This window comes from Porites lutea, chromosome 11 (genome assembly GCF_958299795.1).
Source record: "Porites lutea chromosome 11, jaPorLute2.1, whole genome shotgun sequence".
Taxonomy (NCBI): Eukaryota; Metazoa; Cnidaria; class Anthozoa; order Scleractinia; family Poritidae; genus Porites; species Porites lutea.
Window position 1 is genome coordinate 24,900,884 of NC_133211.1, and position 19,781 is coordinate 24,920,664.

The 19,781-nt window shown below is 37.1% G+C and overlaps 3 protein-coding genes across 3 annotated transcripts; 2 read left to right on the plus strand and 1 right to left on the minus strand.

The window, feature by feature from the left end:
• Positions 1-1,824: 1,824 nt before the first annotated feature.
• Positions 1,825-8,000, plus strand: LOC140951434 (putative transmembrane protein 244). The gene is made up of 6 exons (XM_073400685.1): positions 1,825-1,880; positions 1,958-2,043; positions 3,441-3,514; positions 4,115-4,240; positions 5,877-5,921; positions 6,292-8,000. Exons 1-6 carry the CDS (start codon positions 1,863-1,865, stop codon positions 6,396-6,398), a joined length of 456 nt encoding a protein of 151 aa, XP_073256786.1. The 5' UTR covers positions 1,825-1,862; the 3' UTR covers positions 6,399-8,000.
• On the minus strand, positions 7,769-11,159 carry LOC140951418 (tektin-2-like). Its single transcript, XM_073400669.1, has 5 exons — positions 10,646-11,159; positions 10,215-10,285; positions 9,558-9,924; positions 9,037-9,117; positions 7,769-8,566 (listed from the first exon to the last, which is right to left on the minus strand). Exons 1-5 carry the CDS (start codon positions 11,060-11,062, stop codon positions 8,108-8,110), a joined length of 1,395 nt encoding a protein of 464 aa, XP_073256770.1. The 5' UTR covers positions 11,063-11,159; the 3' UTR covers positions 7,769-8,107.
• A 106-nt stretch (positions 11,160-11,265) lies between these two features.
• On the plus strand, positions 11,266-16,586 carry LOC140951431 (coiled-coil domain-containing protein 25-like). The gene is made up of 10 exons (XM_073400683.1): positions 11,266-11,345; positions 11,421-11,468; positions 12,303-12,342; positions 12,451-12,502; positions 13,503-13,578; positions 13,710-13,813; positions 13,954-14,103; positions 14,438-14,490; positions 15,621-15,666; positions 16,360-16,586. The coding sequence occupies exons 1-10, from the start codon at positions 11,321-11,323 to the stop codon at positions 16,390-16,392; spliced, it is 627 nt and encodes a 208-aa protein (XP_073256784.1). The 5' UTR covers positions 11,266-11,320; the 3' UTR covers positions 16,393-16,586.
• The last annotated feature ends 3,195 nt before the right edge of the window (positions 16,587-19,781 follow it).

Below are 19,781 nucleotides of genomic sequence, written 5' to 3' on the forward strand. Positions count from 1 at the left end.
CTTTTAGTATTCACGATTACACTCCATTTCTCTGATACTCTGAAAATCATCTTTGTTCCCGTTTATGTGCATGCTACGGCGATAAATCTTATTGCGGGCGTATCTTATTAATCAAACGACATTAAAAGGCCGATTTAGTCAATCAATGAGCACAAAATACTGTGAAACCCCAAAACTGGTTACTCCATATAATTCTTCCGTATTTGCATTCTTTTCAGAACTAGCCTGAGTATCAGACGTTTCCGGGGAAAAGGGGAAAGATGGTACGAAGGCCTGATACTCAGGTTATTTCAGAATACAATCTCACTAGGAAACTCTTGAAACAATACCGATTAAATTTTTTCTTTTTCCTCTATAAATTTTTGGAGTAATTATTTTCCAAGTGTAAATTGTAAATTTATCTGTTATTTTAATGCAATATGTCACTATCTTGTAACTTCGTGTAAAATTTTTTTTGTTTATACTACTACATGAGAAATTACTGCAATTTGATTGGCTTAGAACAGTGGTATTTCAACTCAATTTGAAATACCTACATGTGAAAATTAAAAACCTTTTGTGGGTAGTAGTATAAACAAATAATAGCATGATTTGTACGTGATATTTGGCATAAATACCACTCGTGATATTTCAAAATTGTCTCAAATTTCACGCGCCTAACGGCTCGTGAAATTACGTATAACAATTTCGAAATGTCACTCGTGGTATTTATGCCAAATATCACTACAAATCATGCTATTATGCACCTATCAGTGTAAATCCCGTGGGGGGGGGGGGGGGGGGGGAGTGCGGGCAAGGGGAGGGGATTTGATGCCTGGGACTATCCCCGCTGTCGGGCTTTTGATCGTGTGAAGCGACCCCGGGGTCGGGACATTTGACTTTGACCGACAGAAGCCTGGTATCAATTCAGAAGCAGTTACCAAGTCCGTCCCTCGAGGTTTCCTGAAAGTCACGTTGTTGGAGAAAGGTATGAAGTTTTCATTTGTTTTCATAATGCCATAATCCGATACTTTAAACTGTCATCTAAACAGATAATGTCTATTTTGAGGAAGTTTTTATCTTCAAGTTCCCATCTGACTGTAAAACTCGATTGTAATCGAATTCCACCATGAAAGTCAGAGGATTTTTTATGGGTCACTGATCCGAGCTGTTCCGACATGTTGAGCAGATGTTATAAAGCATTTTACGTTTTATTAATATTATATAGCACGGTCAATCTTCCTGGAGTGATTTTGTTGTTCAAGATAAGAGATGCTAGGGGAGAGAGAAAATACTTAATTACAGCGAGTAATTTAATGGAGCTTCCGTTAACCGTAAATAAAAGTAGTAACAATGTGTTTGAAATGTTCTTTTATTTGTTTTATATAGTATTATAGCATTGTTTGTTTAGATTTTTTATCCTGGGGTGGGGGCTTTTTTGACACTTTTGATTGACCTTTCGTTTCCCACCCTGGGGAATTTGATCGAAAAATTTTAAAATTTGTCAAATCCCCACCCCTTGCCCGCACTCCCCCCCCTCGGGGTTTACATTGATAGGTGCATTACCTATACAATTTCTTATAAATTCGCATCGTCTTTTATTCTCCCAACTTCAACTTCAAGTTCAACTCTATAGCATTGATTCTCAGATTTTTCCAGCTGAGCAGATTAGCACAGTTTGAAAAAACTATTGAATACGCTTGTGTTCCATGTATATCTTTTTCAATCAGTTCACAAGAAAACGAATAATTAATACTTTACTGAAATGACAGTGTATTGGCGGGTAAATCGTGAGACTCTCCAAACCTTGGTGACCCTGTGGGTAACCTCACCAGAATGCACCTCGTGCGCACGCATATTCTATTCTGAAAGGTTCAGTAAACATGGCGGAAGACACTCGGGTATGGAAAGCAATTTTATCCCATAAATGTATGGTCTTTAGAACTTAAAGCGTTATACTTTGTTGTTATCTTTTCAGGTTATTTGCTGCAACCTTTGCATTGCACTGCCTTTGTTTTTCCTCGTGTATTACATGGTGGCTTCTTTGCTAAGTGGAGCCTTCAAGTAAGCTTAAGTTTTAAGTGTCAGATGAGATGATTCGGGACGTTCCATTCTTAATCCGATTCCCCTTATGGATGAACGGACTACCAGTCGAGACTGATTCCTACAAGTCAGGCATGGAAAAATAACCGATTCCTACAAGTCGAGCATGGGCAAAAAAAAACTGATTCCTACAATTGACCGATTACTACACCAAAAGTCTCGTAAGGACAAATAACCGATTCCTACCGGCCGCGTAAATAATGGTGCAGATTCCTACTGGTCAAAGAAACGGATATGCAAACTGTTAATCTCTATAGTATATTCCTACAGGCAAGGTGATAAGATAGAGTGAAGATTTCTATCGGTCTGGGAAAGAAACATCTGCACTGAAATACCTCATGCATTGGGGGAAGGTGAGAAGGGGGGGGCGGGGGGGTTAGATTAAAAATGGAACGTGCCCTCGGTCGATGTTTATCAAGATAGGTTAAGTATTTTTTTCTTCTTTAATGTTAATCATTATCTAGAACTTATTAGCCTGCATCACCGACAAAACTAAACTCGAGTTAAGTCTGTCTTCAAAACAGTGCTGAGGATTTGAGTACGTGCCATGATTGGCCTGCCAGTCAAGATAAAGGAAATTTGAAATGCGCTTTCCTTAATTTTTTGAGTCTGTTGGGCACTCAGAACAAGGATATCTGTGCTGCTTTGCAGACGATACTAACTGAGGTAAAATTATGTCTACAACACAGGCTAGAAGTTATTAGACAGTTTTGGCTTTTTGTCAAAATTCTTTGTCAATTCCACTGGGAATCCTTTACCTCTCATTGTCCTCCTACTGGTAGATGACCCCCTCTAAAATTACTAGAAATGAACTAATGACTTGAACCATAAACGAAGAATATTATTTTTAATAGACTCACCTTTGAATTTACAACTTATGGTGGCCCACAACTGTCATGACAAAACCAAAAACCTCACAGCAAAAACAAAAATATCACGGCAAAACCAAAAACGTCACGGCAAAAACAAAATACCTCATGGCAAAACCAAAAATCTCACAGCAAAAACAAAAACATCACGGCAAAACCAAATACTTCATAGCAAAAGCAAAATAGCTTTGGTTTTGCTATGATTATTTGCTTTTGCTGTGAGGTATTTGGTTTTTGCTCTGAAGTATTTGGTTTTGCCATGAGGTCTTTGGTTTTGCCGTGAGGTTTTTGGTTTTGTAGTGAGGTATTTTGTTTTTGCCGTGAGGTTTTTGGTTTTGCCGTGAGGTTTTTGTTTTTGCAGTGCAGTTTTCAGTTTTGCCGTGAGGTATTTTGTTTTTGCTGAGATGTTTTTGGTTTTGCCGTGACAGTTGTGGGCCACAACTAGATGTGGTACATGCTTTACTTTTTGTCATTTTTTTTTCTAAACAGAATAAATGACTTTGATGGCAAGACTCCTTTTGATTTCCAAAATTGTTGCAGCGTAACAGACAATAAGCATTTAGGTAAGCTAAGTGGTTACATCTGACTGCTATAGGGGTATAGAATGGTAAATTTGAGACTTAATTGCGAGACTGCCAGACCCCGTTTTAAAATTCAAGACCGAAACTAAAGCGTTTTTATCAAATTCCGAACCCGAGGCTCTGAGCACCGAAAATTTTTAGGGTAATGGTACAAATAAAGGCAAATAGAATAACTGAAAATGCCAGTGGAAGCTAGCGGAAGCCCACCAATATACTGCTTCTTTACCTGTCTTAATCTATTAGCCCAGTTTGATTAGCTGTACCTATGAACTCTGAAAAGTTAGACTCCTGAAGACCAAGCAGAAAGAAAAAAACATCAAATCCAAGACTCTAAGACCCATCTGTAAAAAAATTTGAGACTCTGAGATGCAATTATCATCCCAAAGTGAGACTTTTAGACCCATCAAAAACATGTAGACTATGATTTCGAGATCAGGCCAAAATTTTCTGAGACCCATGTTTTTGGAGGTACCATTCTATACCCCTTGCCTTGTACAGTTACAAGTTGAATCATGATTGGTTTAGCTGTTGATGATATGATTTCTTCACTTTAACCTTTTCTGTGTATTTCTTTCTTTCTAGTAACACTTTTATCCCTTTTGTTGACATACATCATCACCACTGTGGTCTACATAATATTTTTAAGAAAAAAGCTATGGGATTATGCTATAACAGTAGGCCTTTTTCATCTTGCTGTGTCTTGCGCTGGTAGGAATTTCTATCAATATTGTACATATCATTGTGCATTTTAGTTATTTTAAGTAATGGGTGTCCAGATTTGACTTAAACAATGTTCTTACTAGAAACTATAACCTCTGACATCTTTCACCATTTGATTGTTATAATTGAACAAAAGATTATGGCTTGTTGTGCAAATGACTGCATGAAGCAGTTTACTACAGGTATTTTTGCAACATTCCTTTCATCAGTCCTTTTAGTTTTTAATTGTAGTGCATTGAAGACAATCAAATAATCACATGTCTTTGGAAAAATGTTTGACAGATGTGATTATGTGGTTGTTCTCTGTGCACTAATTTGAACCAACTAAACTGACTGATAAAAGGACTGTATATCACAAAAGCACTTTTAATGTACCAACATAGCTGCCATACATATACTTTATTCACAACATTTGAGCGCAGACTTTTTATGGGGAAAACATTGCGGGGTAGTGTAATGGAATAGCACACATGTTTACAGGTTGAAACTTATTATTATGGCTGTGGCAAATTCTTTTGAGAACAATGCATAATGTAGTATGTTCTCTAAATGCATCTTGTCTCTCTGGTTGAAAAGTTAAGTTTCACAAAATACATGGGTGACAATTACAGTCAAACCCGGAAAACTGTGAACACCAGATATATTTCTGGAATGTTAATTGCATGGCAAGAAAAAAGCCAATCATGCATGAGAAAACTGAACCGCAAGCAAGAACCTTAACTAGTTTGTGGGTTTGTGGCTAGTTCGCATGTCCTGATCTTTGCTGTGATTGGTCATAACACATTGAACACTCCTGACATATTTCAAGTGTTCACAGTTTTCCCAATCGCACTGTGATATGTTTGATACCTGTTTATAACGAAAAAAAAATCAAATTTCAGCTTTGTCTCACAAAAGTCAAAACGTGAATGCACAATAACCTGAGACAACAACAGCCGACATTTTGCACTGTGCCACTGGTTTCCCTGTGAAATGAAATCTGAAAAACAAGTTCAGAAATTCCATACTGATGAGGTGCCTCTACCCAGGTCTGGGTAATGATTCTGTTATTTTTTTTCTGTAAAAAGGACCACAACGGCTAACACTGATTCATTTTATGGCTGTGAAAAAGTTGAGAAAACATTCTGGTTTTGTGATTTATTCATTTTAAGACTGGCAGCAGTTAAAGGGATACAAAGTTCTTAATGGGTACTGGCCATTAATTTGTTATAAATAGAGTTGTCAAAAATAGTATATAAAAGGATAAGGGGTTGGACATCGGAGCAGAGCCTCCCCACCGAATCAGAAGCACTTCCCAGATCTGGGTAGTGATGCATCATCATTATGGAATTTCTGTGCTAGTTTCTCAGACATCCTATGGCAAGGAAACCACTAGTGGCGTTGTGAAATGTCAGCTGTTTTCTCAGGCTATATATGCAGATGAGATGCAACAACCTTACAAAGGATATTATCCAATTTGGAAGGGGTTCAAGGAAGATAAGAAGATTTATGATGCTCAGTCAAAATTAATGAATCAATCAGTCTATAAGGGGGTGATTTAAAAGTAAATACCTGACGGAGCTCTAGCACTGACAACCCTAATTTATACTAAAATTAATAAATCTTTATGTTTTATTTATTTCAGTTATGCAAGCATTTCCCACCAACTGGGAGTGGTGGATTGCATTTTGTAAGTCCTCTTGTATACTGGGACACAGAAATGAGCTGCTCAATACAATATAAAGTGCCATTTTGAAAAATATAATCTTTTACTTCCTAAGAAGATGGAAATTGGTTAAGTTGGATAATTGAGTTGTTCAAAGCAACAGAGGTTAAATGAGTGTTAAGCAGGAGAAGAAAAAGAAATTCAATTTTGAGTTTTGAAAATTATCCTCATTTCCATCAGACGAGTGTAACTAAGCAATGGTTGTCTTGTCTTTTTGTTCCTTGAAAGACAGCAAGCATTCACTCTATAACGGCAGACAGACAAGTAGAACTGGGCAAAAAGAGAGATGATTCTAATTTTAATAATGTATATATTTAATTTTTTTCTCTCGTAGTGTCATCAGTGCTTTTCATGGCCTTGTTTGGTGAGTTAATAATCAGATTCTGCTTCAACAAAAAAAGAGATGTCAGCATCAGTCCACAAAGGAACTTGGTTACATGAAAATCAAATAATGTTAAGCAAAAAAATTGTCTTCAGTTTATTTATTTTGTAAGCATCCTTAAAAATAACATAATTTTATAAATGCATCTCAGTGACAGTATATTTTAAACTGTAGATGAAACAAACAATTTATATCAATCTAAGAGGGTAACAGTCAATCCAAGAAGGATTGATGATAGGCAGGGTAGAATAACAGAAGATCAAAATTTATTATTTTTCATAAAGTTATGCCAGAAAGTAAAAAAAAAAAGAGAAACAGCAATGGAAAACTGGAACACAGACATTTACACAAGATTAGAATAAACTTTAAAATTGTCTATAATTCAACATAATTTTCAATTCACAAAAAACTTATTTTAAACCATGTTTAGCTAAACAGCCTTTAAACGTGCACACGGGGGCTACTGTTTGCACTATGCACAGTTTTGTTCATTTTGCAAAAAAAACAAAATCTGTCAACATTAAGCCATTTCTAGAGCAAATTGAAGACTAGTCTTTGCAAGGCTGTGTTGCAGCAGTTCCAGGTAGCCCTTGGCATTATTATATGCTGCCGAACCTGGAGTTCGTAGGCTTAGAGGACTGAGCTCCTTTGAAGTTGTTGTAGAGCACAGCCTTGCTTTGGGGCCATCAATATGTTCACTTATTCCCTGCTTAACTTCTACTGATGTTTTGGTATAGTCCCCTCCCTAATTTTCTTGACCCAAAATTCTCTACATTTCAGATGTTAGAGTATAGGATACACAGTATATCAAGTTTTATCAGCCCACTTTGTATTTTGTTTTGCTACATCTTTGTTACACGACCCTTTGATCTGAAAGTATGCAAAATTATCTATACTCCTCAAGGGGTTAAAAAAAATTCAGGGAAAGGGGGGCCATAAGGAGTAAGAAATTTAAAGCAACCTATGAAGCTTTTAAATATGCATACCTGGGTGGGGGTCATGATCCTTTCAGTGGGGGTATGCATATTTTGTGAAAATAATTATACACAATGGCTGAAACATGTTAGAATTTTATTAATAAGACGTTAGACATTCAAATTTTCCAAGAGTTTCGTATGGTGGTTATAATAGCAAGGGACCAGGCACTGCAGTGGGGGGAAAGGTGAAAAAATTGGCAAGGGCAAAAAAATCAGTGATTAAAGTGAGCCGAGTGGTAGTTTTGGGAAGGGAAAGGGTGGCAGCCTTCCCCCTCCCCAGTACCCCTCTCCACTTGCTTTGCTCGTTGATTTTTCTTTGCTATTTCATCCGTGTTTTTTGCCTTTTTTCCCACTGTAGAGCCTGCTGCCAGGCTTGGGTTATAACTTTTTATGGGTAGTTATGCATATATCTGCATTGTTTATTATTGTAAATAATTTGTGAAAGAGACAAAGAAGTTTATAACTGTTTTATTAGTAGCTGATTGATCATTTGTATTAAGTTATTTACAAATAAAATGAGCTTGCTTTACATTCAATAATATGACAGTGGAAGAGTTGAAATAAAAGTAGAAAGAAATTATATTTATATCCTTATAATCTCAAAAACAACTTAAAATGTTACTTTTTCGTTAGTGTAAAAAGGCATCATTGAGAAAAAATAATAAAAGTTTACTACTTAACAAATCTTTTGTTGCAATCTTTTGTTGAGATTCTCTGAGGCTTCCCACCAAGTACTAATTTGCACACAATCATTTTCTCTCTTAAATAACTATTAAATGTCGCCCTGACTCCTAATCAACTAGTGGTGATTGCACCTTCCTTCCAGTGATTGGTGGAGTGTAAGTGTTGGTAGCTCGAGGGGATGTAAGCTGCATAGGTGACTGGGTGCGTTGTGCCTCAGTAAAAGGAGCATTTTCCATAGTGGGAACACAAGATGAATGTTTTATAGTGTTGAATACTCTTCCCGTGTTCATCATACTGTGAGGAACTTCCTTCATCTTCTGCCGAACTTCCATGCTTCTGCTGTCCAGAGCAAGGGAGTTGTTCTTGATAGCCAGATCCTCATTAATCCTTTCCAGGTTGCTCCGCAAAGCCTGCAAGGCATTCTCGGCCTCTCTGAGTTTCTCATTCAGTGCTCGGACAGAGCCACTTATTTCAGCCACTTCATGGCACATCTGGTATTGGGGCTGGTCTCGGCACAACTCAACATTTGGTCTATAAGTCCTGTTCTCCAGACGTGTTTGCGCAACCTGAATTTGTGACAAAAACTTTTTACCTCGTGTCCAGTATGACAGCCATTAGTTAGACATGAGAGGAACAAAGGGACAGGAAGGGAATCTTAGTGCATTAGCAGGGATATGTAAAATACATTGACGTTATTTTTAGAGGTTGCAATATTAAATGGGAGTCTAATTCCTGAAAAGTCAGCATATTTTCATCGATTGTTTGAAATGTTATAAGTCTACATGTGACTTCATCAAAGCAAACAGTGCATAATATTCTTGTAATGGCGACACAAGAGAGCATGATACTTGACAACACTGGATAAAAGTTTGTGGATAATTAATTTCAAGCTTTCAATTGGTCGAAAAATAACGTGGGTGAAATTCACATATCCCAATTAAGGGCTAGATTGGTTGTATCTCTGTTGGTCCCATTATTCTCTCTTGTTACAGACTGGAGGAAAGCTTTGTCCTCAATCCCTGCTCTAATAACTTACCATCATTGGTGCATTCTTAGCATCAATTGCTTCCTTGATTCCCTTGATGTCATTTTCTAGGGTTGAAATTTCTTCCATGGTCTACAAAGAAGAGGAAATTTAACATCATACATTGTGCAATCCCAAATGTAGCCAAAGTGAAAATAAACATAACTTCATTCTGTAGAGTTATGAAAAACAAAAATTTAATAGTACCATGTAGAATTATTGACTGAGACAAATTCAAAGTCCAGGTCCTTTTTGCGAAGTATGCCAATAATAATTATTAATTTGAAAGTATTTATAAATAGCTATTTGGTCTAGAATTATGATAATTATTATAATAAATTCAAAAAGATATTTATAAACACTTTCAAATAATTTGTTACTTTGGATAGTTTTGAGGATGGTGTTACGATAATTCTGAACATGCTTGGGCAGCCAGTTAAAACACAGAATTTGCCTCATCTTGCCAATTCACAGACCCATGCAGCCAAATAAAAATAAATATTGGTAATTGTTATATCGTATCTGACACTTACATTTTTTTGCTGCCACTCCAGCTCTGACCTAGCCTGATTGGTTTCATGAATCCTTTTGCGGAATGCGTATTCAGAAGCCTGTCGCTGAGCTTCAAGATCATTGGCTGTCTGTTGTAGAGTGGCAAAAATTGCCTCTCTAAGGTGCTTAGAAGCTTTCATCTCTGCCTCAGCGCGTAACTTGTTGTAATTAGAAAAGGAATCCCAGGTCTCTGGGGTGACGCTTCCTTTGACAGTACGTGTGGGATTCACTTGAAAGCCAATGTTTGCTGAGTTGTTGTTTAGGTGATAGCATTCACCATCAAGTTCAAGAGTGGTATGCTTGTCTGTGATGTCAAGATGAAGCTGATGACGTGCTTCTTGAAGGAGACTACAAAAGTAAAAGAAAAATGTGTTCCTATTTATTGACTTTTCGCTCACCTAGTTCATGAAATATGCTGAGCAAAGATTTGCACTGGATTGCAAGGATTTCTATATTAAATATATTATTACGTCTGTCCTGCAAAACTAATTTGCCAGAAGAAATAAGGAAAACTGAGTCAAGTAAAAAAGAATAAGAGTTATCTTTTATGACAGCTTTCAATATTTCCGCCCTTTTTATCTCACTCAATATTAAGAGCTTGTTTCCTTTGTTCTTCTTCTCATTATTATTAAACTTACCATAACTGTTCGTCAGCTTCATTGACTTTCTGTTGTAGAAGAGCTTTTGCTCCTTCTATGACTTCCACTTCCTGAAATAAAACGAATTAATTTATGACAATAATTACACAGGTTTTCTCTATAATATTCGCTAGATTGAGTTACCGGTCATAGCACCGACATAAATTTTATGAAATGGTAGACACACTGAAATGTTTTGGGCTAGAATTTTTTCATGATGGCAACTGAACTTAAATTGCTCAACACAGCTTCTCGCGGAACGTTATAAATTACTTTTAACGTCCAGTGAAACAGAAGATCATAAAAGTCTTTGTTCTAGAAATGTTTACATTTGCACAAAAAATTAACAAACATCGTGATTCATAACATTGTACATACCTTGAGACTAACGATTTCAAACAAACAAAAAATGATTTTCCAGTCATTCTCACCTTATGAAGCTGAGCTTCAACCTCATCTCGAACAAGATCAATATTTTGCCGGTTTTCTCTGAGCATAAGACATTCTAGGGTGATATCAAGGGGAACCTTCTTTGCTTCCAGCGCTCGTTCAGTGCGTTCTTTTTCTTGCTGCAGCAGAGCTATCTCGGCGTCTGTCTCGGCAAGACATCTTTCTAAGCTCTTCTTCCAGTTATTTATGTCATGTATCCTCTTTTCAAGCTTCGTGTTGCTGTCGTGTTGAGTCCAACGAGTGTGGTTATCTGTCTCGTTCCTCAAAAAGCGGCTTTCTTGTCGAACACGATGCGAAGCATCGCGTTGTCTTTCAGCGTTTGTTCTTATAACCGTGTTTGACGTGTGCCAGTCGGAAACTGCAAAGCGTGGAGGAAGTTTTGGGTCCGTTAAAGCCATTTTTGTATATTTTCTTCGCGTCTAGCGATTATATCTGGATAAACTCCGTCTCTGCAGAAGACGTGGAATGAATGAGTGTACACAGTTACCAAGGAAGCAACTATACATTGGCGTTGAATGTTTCTATAGCAACTGATGAATGAGAGGACAGACTGGGGAGTGTAATTACCAGGTCTCCTCGGCTAACTTCCTCTTTTTTTGAAGGCCTGTCTGTTTTTGTACTTTCCAGAGGACGAACTTGGAATTTTCGAAGGCAGCATGGTCTTCTATTTTAAAAGCAATGGTAGGTCAAATCTTGGACTGAAAAGCTTTAGTACAGGTGATTTATACCTAGATGCTTATTCTTTTATTTTTGCAGTTGTCACGCCGCCATACACGATATTCATGGGCTTAGATAAACATGAAAGTGAGTGAACCAAAGTGAATTTTTCTAAACCTTATATTATGCTTGAATTAAAACTTGTTACGCCGTTCCAAGACGTTAAACATTTAGTCTTTTTTCGTTAAATATGTGAACTGATTATTTATTTATTCATTTATTTATTTATTTATTTACCATATAAGTCCAAAATTCAATACTGAATATAAAGGACTGCGCAAAAAAAAAAAAAAAAAACAATACAAAAGTATTAGTTCACACTAAAATTCTTAGCTATCAGCCGCAGTGTACAGTAAGTAAAGTAAAAGCTTTATTAATGTGTCAATCTATTTAGTTTTCACAACTAACTGGGGACACAACAAAAAGAAATTAAAGAAATAAAAAAATGTATATACAATTAAAATATGTAGCATGTATAACTTGTGCAATAAAACAATAGGGATATAAAAGGTTGTCTCTAAGAATTGCAAAGGTAACAGCAGCCACAGCTACCTTTTTCCAGAAGAAAAATAGGTTGGTTTGTTTAATCATCAACTCGGTCCACAGGTAGCCAGTCATTTAATTTAATACTCAAATGGTTCCAGCTGCCTCCAGATTCCATGTAGATTGCCAAGGATACATTATTTTAGTTCTACCTTCCATTTGTAATCTTTATTCAAATTGCCTTTACACCACGAGATTCATTTATTTATTTCTTTTATTTCTTTTTGGATAATTTAGTTTTGGGTGTAGGACATGCACTCCCTCGCTAGCTCCATTCACTTGACTCGTTAAGTGCCTTAAATTGTGTGTTAACCCTGACCAAGAATTGCTGGCTTTTCTTTTTTAGTTACAGTTTGTTTCACTTCTTTAAAATTTTAGATGAAGAGTTGATTAAATGGGGATTTCCAGAAGATGTTTGGTGAGAATTAACTTCTTTGTGCAAATTATCATTGCCTACAATAAATGTCTGTTGTTTTTTTCATTGAAAAGTTTTGCTCTTCATGTAACCATCTGATTTGTTATTTAGGTTTCATGTGGACAAATTATCATCTGCTCATGTTTACCTTCGATTGCCACAGGTAACTGGATCTTTTGTTAATGGATTATTTTTTCTGGTGATACTACTTTGCTCCTTTCCTTCTATTTCTTTAAGTTCAAGGTTTCTATTTTTTCATTTGGGTTGCATATCCTAATGCTGGTAACTGCCATGAATTTGCATGTAAGAATTTTCACAAACCTTCATTTTTTTTGACTGCTCATTACTTGTTGAGTTGAGGTTAGAACTATGGCAAGAGATAAAGACATTAAGAGGCTGTTTACGTGGAGGAATGAACATCCTTTTACCGGGATGATCCCAGAAGGCAGATCATCCTAGCACCACATGTTTTCTGCATTCAGTTTACATGCAAAGGGTTAAACTTGTCCCTAGCGCTAGGAACTACTTCCTAACTAGTACTAGGATCTTCCCAGATGAAAGGTTGGAAGACCCTAGAGTGAGGAAGATCTTACAGGTGTATGTAATCTGCTTTCGTTAGAAAATCCTAGCACTAGGGACAAACCAGACAAAAGTGGTGGTGGGTTCTTCAGTGGGTAATCATGGCATTAAAGACCAACAATTCATTTGGCATCACCGAGTTGTAAATAACTCCTAGTTGCTGCTGAAAGGCTGGTAATGAGGGCAGAAGGGCCCAAATTGCATGCTTGTTATTGTTGCCTGCTATTTTTAATTCCTTCTCTACTTAGTGACCACGCAGACCAAAATTCCTGCATGTAAACCCAACAAAAAGTTGTTCCGGCTTCTAGGATCTCCCTGGTTTTGGGATCTTCTTCTCTCCATGTAAACAGCCCCTAATACTAACCCTTTAAGCCGCAAGATCCACATTCAAATCTCCAGACTGATCGCCATACATTTCTTTTAAGAACAGTTGAGAGAATTTGGTTTAAGAGCAAAGTGTTCTCCCTTTGGTTATCAATTAAGTAATTCTCATAACCTTTACTCTTGATGATCTGCTGATGTTGTTAGGAGAAAATTGATGTTGGTCACTCTTGGGAACTAAAGGGTTAAAGATTTTATTTTAGGGTGAAACACTGGATGATATTCCTTCTGCAGTGTTGACAGATTGTGCACAGCTGGTTAAAGCCAACAGTATTCAAGGTGACAATATGTTCTCTTATAAAGTGATTAATAAAAAAAAAAATATTGCTGTCAGTATAGCTCAAATGCTCACCAATCAAATGAATCATAATTCAATAAACATTAATGCTTAAATAATTATTTTATTATAGGAAACAAGATGAACAACATTGCCGTTGTATACACTCTTTGGTCAAACTTAAAAAAGACAGCTGATATGGAAGTTGGACAAGTGGGTTTTCACAGTAACAAAGAGGTAATGAAAAAGATAGCATCTTATAAAGGTGCATTTGTGACATTAATATTGAGCATACAGTTGATGTAATAATTATTATAGGTTCATTCATTTTTTAAGGTCTCTTTTTGTTGTATTAAATCCTTGTATCTTGTTGTCAGGTTCGTCTTATTAAGGTTGAAAAAAGGATAAATGAAATAGTAAATAGACTAAACAAGACAAAGGAAGAAAAGTTTCCAAACTTGCGGGAAGAAAGAGAAGAGAGGGATCGACTGGAAAGAGAAGATGGTAAACAGAAGTTAAGAGAACAGGTAAAGTTAGAGAGGTGAAAAAAATGAACAAAGGAACATTCTTGTAATGGTGCTACAGTATTTTATAAACTTCTGGAATTTTTTCTCCACAACATTGATCAGCGGGTAACATGTTGAAGATGTAATGTGTTTCATAGGTTGTGGATTGGTACCACATAGGATACAAAAACTTGAAAACGGGGAACTGTAAGAGTTGTTCAAATGTTCAGTGATAAAATACCTATCAAGTGAGAGAACAATAATAATAATAATAATAATAATAAATAGTCAAATTATTATTGGTATTATTACTATGCTTTAACTTTTTTATTTTTGTTCTTCTTTGTGATGACAGAAACAAAGAGAAAAAGAAGAAGAAAAGAGAAGAAAGGAAGAAGCTGCATTAAGGTAAAGATTAAAGTGTGTTGCATCCACCTCTTTGGTTATTGTAGGAAGAAAATCAGTTGTTTGAACCTCATACTATTATTATTGGGCTCCTATAGACATTCATTGAACAACAAGGATTGCCTTAAGGGTTGATAGTGCCAAGCAGCTGTATATTATGCATGCATAGGGAAGGTAATCCTGCAAGCCATCAACACCTGTATGTACAATCGCACTGAAAGTCAGTTGACACTACTCACCAGATAGAGGGAGTGGGTTGGCAGAAAAAGGAAAACTCCTTGAAATAGGTAGGCAATGGTTGTGTACCATTTACCAGTACATGGGCAAACCAGTCGGTTCACAGTTTGGGTAAATGGTAAGAAAAAATTCAGGACTGGTAACATTCCTCCTGGGATCACATTTTAAAGTTTGCACAAATCAGTTCCTTTTATGGAAAAAAAGGCCGTGAAAGCCTGAAGTATCAAAGATGGCTTTGAAGAATTGAACACAAATTTTTGTTTGAAACATTCCTATCAGAAAAACAGGACAACCTTTTCAGATGTTTCATTACTCCTGGAATTCTCCACCAAGACGACCTGAAAAGTTGTGTTTCATTTTGTTTCCAACCGGTTTTCTGGAAAATTTTTCATTTTTATGGTAAACAACCAATGTTACCTTACTGGCAGACCACCGAGTGAATGCAATATGCAAGCCAAGATGAGCCCTGTAAAATGTATGAAGGTGATCCTATGAAGGCCACCCTCATTTGTCACCCTTAAACAGGATTGCTTTAATTTATTTCAACATTGCCTAAATTCCTTTTAGCTAGATGCCCAGCACCATATACACACTCGTACTATAAGGATATGGCACTGATTGTGAGTCTTCTAACAAGCCTGGATCACTTGGTTTTTATTAAACAGTTGACTGTATGATTGTAAGCCTGCACCAGGCTCTCAGTCAGTGTAGTCAGGCAAAAAAAAAAGTGTCTCCCTGGCCCTTGAACGTTTTTGCACTTTTTTCTTTGATTGGTTTTTCACACTATCTTGGAGCCAAGAACAGGCTATGTGGTCATTTAGAATGGTATCATGTTCAAAATGTACTGTTGTTACAGACTTGATGAATAATCTCTCTGGCTTTTAATTATTTTGCAGAAGCTATGACTCTCTAATGGATTCAAGTAAAATGAAGTCTAACAAGGTACTTGAAGTTTTGGGCATTTTATTGGACAAACATACAGGAATTGATGCAGATAATATATTGCTTGATAAAAATAATTAATTACTGACAATATCTGACAAGCCCCTGACCCTGTATTGGCTTTTTTTTTTAAACAATCACTCCATGAATGGATGACTGAAAAGGTGAATAACTGGGCAAATTATTCCTTTGTTCATGTATGACTGTCTTCTGGTTCACCCCGTTGAACTTGGAGTCAAATACTGCTATGTACCAAGAAACTACAAATGTTTCTCACGGCTGTTACCTGAGCTGCAAAACTAGTATGAATTATTAAAAGTCGAATTAAGTGGTGGAGGACCAAGTGAAATATCTTCTGCTTCTGCTACCTACTAAAGTAGTGTTTGCACCAACTTTGAGCTTTTGAAGTGGCTGACATACATGTTGTGGTTCAAATTTTTTCTTTGGTTTGAATTTTTTACACCTGTTTAAATTTTTCAAACTGGTTTGAAATTTTTAAACACACAACTCATTGTCATTTATTTGTACCTTGAAGAGTTTTAAAAACTCTTCAAGGTGCGTTTTGTTTTCATGAATTTTGCCTCCCATCACAAACAATTTTCAAAAAATACTTCAAAAAATTTTTTATGGAAAAGGAAAAGGTTTTTGCTGTCAGTGTGGTGCGTTATCTAATGTTTACTTGTTATTTTATAGGATGCTGAATCAGATGAGGATGATTTTATGTGAAATTGATTTTAAAGAAAATACAAACTGTAAATCATATCACAATATTTTCCTTATGATCTTGGTAACTTTCGTTAAAAAAGCATGACAGTGAGTTTCATGTGGAGAGAACATACCGGATATGCAAGACCAAGGCCGCCTATCTCAAATAGGGACCTTGAGGTCCGAGGACAGAGACTGCGGCGAAAACGTCACTTTAAAAGTGAATTGACGGTCTTTCGGTGTTCATCGCGATTATTCCAACTCTGTTACTTTTTCAAATGTAGGCGATTTCCCCTGGAGTTGAATTCTTGAGATCATCCAAGTCCAAAACAACTGGAAAGACAAAGAAAAGTTCGTGTTATTTACGTCCCCCACTAAACGTGAAATTAGGAAATTTCGCGTTGTAGTCGTGCAGTGACAGCAAAGAAATGTACAAACAAAGTGTGTTGCACGTGCAGAGTTGTTTTTGTGCTGATTATTTATACCTATCGCTTTTTTGACGTCCCCGTTGCCCTCGCCGTCGCCGGATCTTAGGGTCCCTTATGATAGATTCAAGAAATGAAAAAAAAAAAAAAGAAAAGAAAGAAAATGAAACTAAAAGAGAAGAAAGAAAGAAATGTGAGAGAAAGAAAAGAAAAAAAATAAGCAAAAGGTAGCATTTACTTTCTCTGTCTGAGAAGTACCCCGGTCCTAAAAGTTCCCCCCCCCCCCCTCCCCACTCTCAATTCCCACCTTGTAATACGCAATGTACACCTATTTGGTGAGTTTCACAACTTAATGGTTAGGGAACATGTCCGTCTGAAAAAGTGAGTTTTAAAATGCGTGCGAAATTGTTCTGTATGTGTTTGATCGGTGTTTCGGATCCGCAGGCGTAGGACACACACATATTGTGTCATTGAGTTGGTGTGTAGTCTGCGTGACAGGCGTCGATAGGTAGGGTCGGAGGGATTGGTGAGGTGAGAGACGGGAGAAGAGAACCTATCAAGACTAAGTTGTTGAAGGCCTAGTTCGCAGGAATAAAACATTGATCATTTTTCAAACAATTAGACCCACCTTGGTGACCATCGTAACGTAGATCGCACTCGCATACGGTAAACTGCCGCTTGTAAGGCGGCATTCTGGTTGTTGTTGTTGTTGTTTTTTTTTGCGGGAAAAGATGTTGATTTGAGAAGGAAAGAAATTAGGGTGGATACTAGAACACATGAACCAGTTAGTATACTAATGACCCGGGGGGGGCACTTGGGTATTTTTTGGGTGGGTATGTGCCGCCCGGGACTCCAAATTGGCACCCCGTTCTAGAAAAAATTTCCCCTAAAATTGATACCCCGTTCTAGAAATGGACCAATTTTTTATACCCCGTTCTAGAATTCGCCCTAAAACTGGTACCCCGTTCTAGCAATGGGACAATATTTATACTCCGTTCTAGGGTGCAACAAGAGTACAACGGTTTGCTTGTTAACGGGTTGAACCGTATTTTTAAAAGCGATCTGTCCTTGAATACTTTCAAATGGCTGCTTACAAAAGTGGAGCTTTCGTGCGTTCGAAATATTATACCCCGTTCTAGAAAACGCTTCTGAAATGGATACCCCGTTCTAAATCAGGAGCTTCAAAATCACGACCCCTTTGGGCGGCACATACCCGTATAGGTAATGTATGGGAGTACCCCCCCCCCCCCCCCCCCGGGAATAATGAGCTTCCATGCCCATTTCTTAAAAATGTTTTGGGCTAGCTTTGTAATTTTAAACAACCCCAAATCCGTTATTTCCTAATTTTCCATAATCTTAACCTAAAAACATTCGAAAAATCAAAGTCAAAACCAAACATTCCGTCTCACATATTTACTGAACTAATATAACAAGTCCAACAACCAGCAACAACCACGACCTCGTAGAGCGCTTTTTCATTGATTGAACTGATGAAATCTTGGCTAGATTTGGACGAAAAGGGACAGAAATAAACGAAAAACAAGGTACTTAACCAGAATCTTCCATTAAGCATGGGCTTTGCATCTTCGAGGTTGTAGGAGAGCTTATAAACGGAGGGGCTTATATCTGAGGAGGCTTATAACGGAAATAGGGAAAGCCCTTCGAAACAAGCTTTAGCAGTGCTGATCAAAATACTGGTTTTGACTTTAGCTCCAAAACGTTATAATAAATCAATTCATTTCAATACATTTGAAGAGGCCTTTTATAATATGTTTGGAGGGGCTTATAATCGGATATATTTTTTTGTTTACAGGTAAATGGGTGCTCAAACTGGGCAGGGGGGGGGGTAATAATTGGGGGAGCTTATAGGCAGCAGTTAACAGTGTTTCCTTCACTTTCTTGAAAGAATAAAGTTTTTTTTAACACTGGTAACCTGAGCTTTCAAATATTTCTTGTTTGAAAGCATTAAACCTCTTCACTCGGTCACTCTTCTCCACGTTTGTGATCCACGCCTTTTTTAAAAGTTTTTGCAAAATGAAATCTTACTATATTTATACTAAGAAACTGTATTTTAAAATGAATATAAAGTGCTCCGTTTTTGTGTGGTGGCTCCAGTGCCTCCTTAATAACACTGTTTAATATTCAGCCGTCCTTCTCAAATGTCAAATGAGTTCTTCCTGGTACTGCATGTTGACTTAAACAATTGCTAGCCAATAAACATGTATACGGATGGTTCATAAAAGAGGGCCAGGGCCAACTTCGTTCCCAGGTTCTCTCTCCTACCCGTCGAGAGACGGGCTCCGTAGGGAAGGTTAGGAGAGAACCCTGCGAAAGAGGTTGGTCCAGGGCAAAGGCATAAACTGCGAGTCAATTTAATGAGTTAACTTTATCTCGCAGTCAAATTAAGAAGTGCAGGATTCCATCTCACCATTGTGTCAGTGATAGCACTGTATACAGCAATTCCATAAAAGCTTTTGAAGACACAAGTGTAAAAACTGATCACAAATAGAAGTCACGTGAAGTAACGTTAACCTTTTGGTAACAAATGTTATGAATTTTTATTAGTAGTCCCTGGTAAAGTGAAGGAGTGAAGGGCATTGTTCATCAATCCGATGGCAAATTCACTTCTAGCAAGTTATCTTTCCTTATGTCAATTGCTCTGGCAGTATTAAATTTTTGGCGTACTTGGAAAAAAATGCATATGCATTTTTGCAATTTGCATGAAAAGTAGCCTCCCACGTTGGGGAGCTTTTATTTCGGGCTTTGTGGGGAGCGCCGAAATACGAGCTCCCCTAAAAACGCCTTCTTGGGGGGGTGTATGAAAAGTTCTCCGCTTTTACTGTCCAGCTAGCATAATCAGCATATCTTTTTGTGGGTTTTTGTTTTTGTTTTTTTTTTTAACCAAAGTTATGACTTGCATGATCCCTCTGATTGATCATTTATTATTTTTATAGCACGAAAGTTAAGCTCTCATTCCAACTTCGA

Bases quoted from the DNA above. Each gene is read 5' to 3' on its own strand.
- LOC140951434 (XM_073400685.1), top strand. The intron at 2,044-3,440 runs GTAAGCTTAAGT...TTTTCTAAACAG, and splicing joins TTGCTAAGTGGAGCCTTCAA to AATAAATGACTTTGATGGCA. The intron at 5,922-6,291 runs GTAAGTCCTCTT...TTTCTCTCGTAG, and splicing joins GGAGTGGTGGATTGCATTTT to TGTCATCAGTGCTTTTCATG.
- LOC140951418 (XM_073400669.1), bottom strand. From the start codon at position 11,062: ATGGCTTTAACGGACCCAAAACTTCCTCCACGCTTTGCAGTTTCCGAC. The intron at 9,925-10,214 runs GTAAGTTTAATA...TTACTTTTGTAG, and splicing joins GAAGCTGACGAACAGTTATG to TCTCCTTCAAGAAGCACGTC. The intron at 9,118-9,557 runs GTAAGTGTCAGA...TCTTCTTTGTAG, and splicing joins TGGAGTGGCAGCAAAAAAAT to ACCATGGAAGAAATTTCAAC.
- LOC140951431 (XM_073400683.1), top strand. From the start codon at position 11,321: ATGGTCTTCTATTTTAAAAGCAATG. The intron at 12,503-13,502 runs GTAACTGGATCT...ATTTTATTTTAG, and splicing joins TTTACCTTCGATTGCCACAG to GGTGAAACACTGGATGATAT. The intron at 14,104-14,437 runs GTAAAGTTAGAG...TTGTGATGACAG, and splicing joins AACAGAAGTTAAGAGAACAG to AAACAAAGAGAAAAAGAAGA.